Source organism: Bactrocera neohumeralis, unplaced genomic scaffold, assembly GCF_024586455.1.
Source record: "Bactrocera neohumeralis isolate Rockhampton unplaced genomic scaffold, APGP_CSIRO_Bneo_wtdbg2-racon-allhic-juicebox.fasta_v2 ctg3890, whole genome shotgun sequence".
Classification (NCBI taxonomy): domain Eukaryota; kingdom Metazoa; phylum Arthropoda; class Insecta; order Diptera; family Tephritidae; genus Bactrocera; species Bactrocera neohumeralis.
Genome location: NW_026091052.1, coordinates 2,018 through 8,110, shown reverse-complemented (window position 1 = coordinate 8,110; position 6,093 = coordinate 2,018). Strand labels below are relative to the sequence as shown.

At 33.4% G+C, this 6,093-nt stretch overlaps 1 protein-coding gene across 2 annotated transcripts; it reads left to right on the top strand.

Annotated features, from left to right (window-relative positions):
• The first annotated feature begins 43 nt into the window (after positions 1–43).
• Positions 44–2,579, top strand: LOC126767074 (piggyBac transposable element-derived protein 3-like). Of its 2 annotated transcripts, XR_007669011.1 has the most exons (3): positions 44–205; positions 474–2,437; positions 2,505–2,579. XR_007669011.1 is itself a non-coding variant. In XM_050484689.1 (2 exons), exons 1-2 carry the CDS (start codon positions 189–191, stop codon positions 2,257–2,259), a joined length of 1,803 nt encoding a protein of 600 aa, XP_050340646.1. In that variant the 5' UTR covers positions 44–188; the 3' UTR covers positions 2,260–2,579. The 2 variants fall into 2 exon arrangements, 1 of the variants encoding a protein (XP_050340646.1); XM_050484689.1 differs by having other exon boundaries at positions 474–2,579.
• Positions 2,580–6,093: the final 3,514 nt, after the last annotated feature.

The following is a 6,093-nucleotide window of genomic DNA, read 5'->3' as shown; positions in this document are numbered from 1 at the left end:
ATCCCAGCGCTCCATTTAAGGTGCACTTCTTTTTGTTTCAGATTACGCAAATTTTATTCTGTGTTGGTAGAGGCTATAATTTATTTGGGTTCTTGACGTATGTCATTATCACCTAAAACTTGTTGAAAGTGATTATTGTTTTCGGTTATCTCTCAGGAATTATTTAAACTCTGTGAATTTCAGCCATCATGAATTCCAGGAGAGGGTAAGTAAAAACTTTTTTATACTTATAATTAATTTTACCGTTTTCGTTTTTTTTTTTAAGTTTTAACTAGTCTATTAGTTAACATCATGAATTTGACGAAAATTTGCTTTTATGTGTTCATTTTACTAAGTTTTGTGTACCGCCCCATTTGAGGTGCGCTGGGAATAGGAGGCACCGTGGTTTTTGCTACGGGCCCTTGTACTCCCAGCTTCAGTAAACTATATTTAGAACTATTTTACCGTATTTTTATATGTTTTGTTATTTACAGGTTGAACGTTCACGAAATTATATCGGCATTAGAAGATGATCATAATATACTGTCTGCAGATATATTTATCACACCACCTGAAAACAATGACTTCAGCGATGAAGACAGCGGAAGCGAAGAAGCGGGAGAAATAGGTAATCTTACGCGTCGGCAACTACTAGCAGAAGCTGAGGTGCGATGCCAGCTACCATCAGCAGATGGGGTCCTGGAAACCGTAGATGGAATTCCATTTATAAATCAGGATGAACAGGAACAACAGCCGTCCGCGTCTCAGTCAAATGAACCACCTGCAAAAAAATCTAAGACTATTGTCACGAGGAAGTGGAGACAAAAAGATATAGCTGCAAACCCTGAAAGGGAGTCGATGCAACCTGATTTCGTTTTAGATAAGGATAATCCATTAGATTTTTTTGAGATGTTTTTTGACGAAGAAGTTTTCGAGCTCCTGCGGTCTAGCACGGAACAAAATGCAATTGCAAAAGGACATGTCAATTTTCGAGTCACTGTTGAAGAAATTAAAAACTTTATCGGTATTTTGCTTTTGTCAGGCTACAATAGCGCTTCACGCTATAGATTATACTGGGATCAAAGTATTGACACTCATCATCCAGGAGTTGCATCATGCATGACTCGTAATCGTTTTGAAGAGCTTTTACGTTTTTTTCATGCATGCGATAACAACCGCCTACCTTCTGACGATAAGTTTGCAAAAGTAAGGCCACTGTGGAATCTTATGAATGAGAGATGGCTAAAGTTTTATCCCGGAGACAAACATTTGTCTATCGATGAGTCTATGGTACCTTATTTTGGAAAACATGGCGCAAAACAACATATTCACGGTAAACCAATACGTTTTGGCTATAAGATTTGGTCACTGTGTACACGATTGGGTTATCTTATTTATGGAGAACCTTACCAAGGAGCTAAAACTGGTAACACCAATCCAAATCTAGGCGTTGGAGGCTCTGTAGTGACAAATTTGATTTCGAAACTGCCAAGTGATAACCACTACAGTTTCTATATTGATAATTTTTTCACTTCTTTACGTTTACTAGACGAAGTAAGTCAGATGGGTCATGTTATCACTGGTACATTACGTGCTAATAGAACAGAAGGTGCCCCGCTAAAAGACATCAAGGAGATGAAAAAGACATCACGGGGTTCGCACCACCAAATTACGGATTTATCATCCAACATAACTTTAGTGCGCTACAACGACAACAACATCGTAACTATTGCCTCAACGGAAAGCGGTGTTCATCCGATTGGTAAGGTGAAGAGATGGTGCGGCAATAAAAGAGTAGACGTAGATCAACCGCATTGCTATCTATTATATAACAAATATATGGGCGGAGTCGATCGACTCGACCAAAATGTTGGAAAATATAGAATTTCAATAAGACTGAAGAGATGGTATTGGCAAATGATAATGTTCCCCATAAATGCCTGTGCTAATAATGCTTTTCAGTTATACCGAGTTTCACCAGCAGGCCAAGCTAAAGACGCTCATGATTTCTTGTCTTTTACAAGATACATTGTGCAGACTTATTTGATACTTGGCAAACCTTCTACATCCATAGCAAAACGCATTGGAGGCAAGACACCGTTAACTACGAAAAGTAAGCTGCCAGATTCGGTAAGGCTGGATGGGAAGGAACACTATATCATTAGAAACGAAACTCAAATTCGATGCCGCGAATGTCACAAGAATACGAAATTCAAATGCAGTAAATGTGGAGTTGGCCTCCATCAACATTGTTCTCAAGCTTTTCATACCATAAAGTAATTTTTTTTCTCTCATATCAACTTTGATTTTTAGCTTACGTTTATAATTGATCTTATATATTGTGATTTATCATAATTTTTGTGTACTTATTCTTTATTTACTAATAAAAACCATTCAAAATAATAACCGACTTCGCATACAAAACCCGAAGGCATATTTTCCCAGCGCCCCATTTAAGGTGCGGTCCTGAATTTCAGCCAGTATAGAAAATATTTTTGATAAAAGCTTATTTTCATGTTATTTAGAGCCTACTCACTAGATAGACATAGAAAAAAAACATTTTTCTATGTAATATCACACCTTGGGATAATATGGGTTAAGTTAATTTACCTTTTTCATCTTATTGAAGTTGACTTAAAGCCATAACGGCAATGCATTTGGAAGAATTCGACAATCTTATATTCAGGTATAAAGTCGATTTTCTTGTATATACACATTAAGCAGTCGATATTGAGCTGCTTTAAATCATTACTTTAACATCTTTAAGTTAATTTACCTTCTTCATCTTACTGAAGTTTACATAAAGCCATAACGGCAGTGCATTTGGAAGAATTCGACAATCTTATATTCAGGTATAAAGTCCATTTTCTCGTATATACACATTAAGCAGTCGATATTGAGTTGCTTTAAATCATTAATTTAACATCTTTAAGTTATTTTACCTTTTTCATCTGACTGAAGTTGACATAAACCCATAACAGCAGCGCATTTGGAAGAATTCGACAATCTTATATTCAGGTATAAAGTCGATTTTCTTGTATATACACATTTAGCAGTCGATATTGAGTTGCTTTAAATCATTAATTTAACATCTTTAAGTTATTTTACCTTCTTCATCTTACTGAAGTTGACATAAACCCATAACGGCAGTGCATTTGGAAGAACTCGACAATCTTATGTACAGGTATGAAGTCGATTTTCGTGTACATACACATTTAGCAGTCGATATTGAATTGCTTTTAAATCATTAATTTAACATATTTTAGTTAATTAACTTTCTTCATCTTCCTGAAGTTGACATAATGCCATAACGGCACTGCATTTGTAAAAATTCGACAATCTTATATTCAGGTATAAAGTCGATTTTCTTGTATATGCACATTTAGCAGTCGATATTGAGTTGCTTTAAATCATTAATTTAACTTCTTTAAGTTAATTTACCTTCTTCATCTTATTGAAGTTGACTTAAAGCCATAACGGCAATGCATTTGGAAGAATTCGACAATCTTATATTCAGGTATAAAGTCCATTTTCTCGTATATACACATTAAGCAGTCGATATTGAGCTGCTTTAAATCATTACTTTAACATCTTTAAGGTATTTTACCTTCTTCATCTTACTGAAGTTGACATAAAGCCATAACGGCAGTGCATTTGGAAGAATTCGACAATCTTATATTCAGGTATAAAGTCCATTTTCTTGTATATACACATTAAGCAGTCGATATTGAGTTGCTTTAAATCATTAATTTAACATCTTTAAGTTAATTTACCTTTTTCATCTGACTGAAGTTGACATAAACCCATAACGGCAGCGCATTTGGAAGAATTCGACAATCTTATATTCAGGTATAAAGTCGATTTTCTAGTATATACACATTTAGCAGTCGATATTGAGTTGCTTTAAATCATTAATTTAACTCTTAACTTTAATTCTTCCCGAGGTTGACATAAAGCCAAAACGGCAGTGCATTTGGGAGAATTCGACAATCTTATATTCAGGTATAAAGTCGATTTTCTTGTATATACACATTAAGCAGTCGATATTGAGTTGCTTTAAATCATTTATTTAACATCTTTAAGTTAATTTACCTTCTTCATCTTACTGAATTTGACATAAAGCCATAACGGCAGTGCATTTGGAAGAATTCGACAATCTTATATTCAGGTATAAAGTCCATTTTCTTGTATATACACATTAAGCAGTCGATATTGAGTTGCTTTAAATCATTAATTTAACATCTTTAAGTTAATTTACCTTCTTCATCTTACTAAAGTTGACATAAAGCCATAACGGCAGTGCATTTGGAAGAATTCGACAATCTTATATTCAGGTATGAAGTCGATTTTCTTGCATATTCACATTAAGCTATCGAAATTAAGTTACTTCAAATCAATAATTCAACATATTTAAGTTAATTTACCTTTTTCATCTTACCGAAGTTGACATAAAGCCAAAACGGCAGAGCATTTGGGAGAATTCGACAACCTTATATTCAGGTATAAAGTCGATTTTCTTGTATATACACATTTAGCAGTCGATATTGAGTTGCTTTAAATCATTTATTTAACATCTTTAAGCTAATTTACCTTTTCATCTTATTGAAGTTGACATAAAGCCATAACGGCAGTGCATTTGGAAGAATTCGACAATCTTATATTCAGGTATAAAGTCGATTTTCTTGTATATGCACATTAAGCAGTCGATATTGAGTTGCTTCAAATCATTAGTTTAACATATTTAAGTTAATTTACCTTCTTCATCTTACTTAAGTTGACATAAAGCCATAACGGCAGTGCATTTGGAAGAATTCGACAATCTTATATTCAGGTATAAAGTCGATTTTCTTGTATATACACATTAAGCAGTCGATATTGAGTTGCCTTAAATCATTAACTTAACATCTTTAAGTTAATTTACCTTTTTCGTCTTACCGAATTTGACATAAAGCCAAAACGGCAGAGCATTTGGGAGAATTCCACAATCTTATATTCAGGTATAAAGTCGATTTTCTTGTATATACACATTTAGCAGTCGATATTGAATTGCCTTTAATCATTAATTTAACATAATTTTAAGTTAATTAACCTTCTTCATCTTACTGAAGTTGACATAAAGCCATAACGGCAGTGCATTTGGAAGAATTCGACAATCTTATATTCAGGTATAAAGCCCATTGTCTTTTATATACACATTAAGCAGTCGATATTGAGTTGCTTTAAATCATTAACTTAACATCTTTAAGTTATTTTACCTTCTTCATCTTACTGAAGTTGACATAAACCCATAACGGCAGTGCATTCGGAAGAATTCGACAATCTTATATTCAGGTATAAAGTCCATTTTCTTGTATATACACATTTAGCAGTCGATATTGAGTTGCTTTAAATAATTTATTTAACATTTAAGTTAATTAACCTTCTTCATCTTACTGAAGTTGACATAAAGCCATAACGGCAGAGCATTTGGAAGAATTCGACAATCTTATATTCAGGTATAAAGTCGATTTTCTTGTATATATACATTTAGCAGTCGATATTGAGTTGCCTTCAAATCATTAATTTAACATAATTAAGTTAATTAACCTTCTTCATCTTACTGAAGTTGACATAGAGTCATAACGGCAGTGCATTTGGGGGAATTCGACAATCCTATATTCAGGTATAAAGTTCATTTTCTTTTATATACACATTAAGCAGTCGATATTGAGTTGCTTTAAATCATTAACTTAACATCTTTAAGTTATTGTACCTTCTTCATCTTACTGAAGTTGACATAAACCCATAACGGCAGTACATTCGGAAGAATTCGACCATCTTATATTCAGGTATAAAGTCCATTTTCTTGTATATACACATTAAGCAGTCGATATTGAGTTGCTTTAAATCATTTATTTAACATCTTTAAGTTAATTTACCTTCTTCATCTTACTGAAGTTGACATAAAGCCATAACGGCAGTGCATTTGGAAGAATTCGACAATCTTATATTCAGGTATAAAGTCGATTTTCTTGTATATACACATTTAGCAGTCGATATTGAGTTGCTTTAAATCATTTATTTAACATCTTTAAGTTAATTTACCTTCTTCATCTTACTGAAGTTGACATAAAG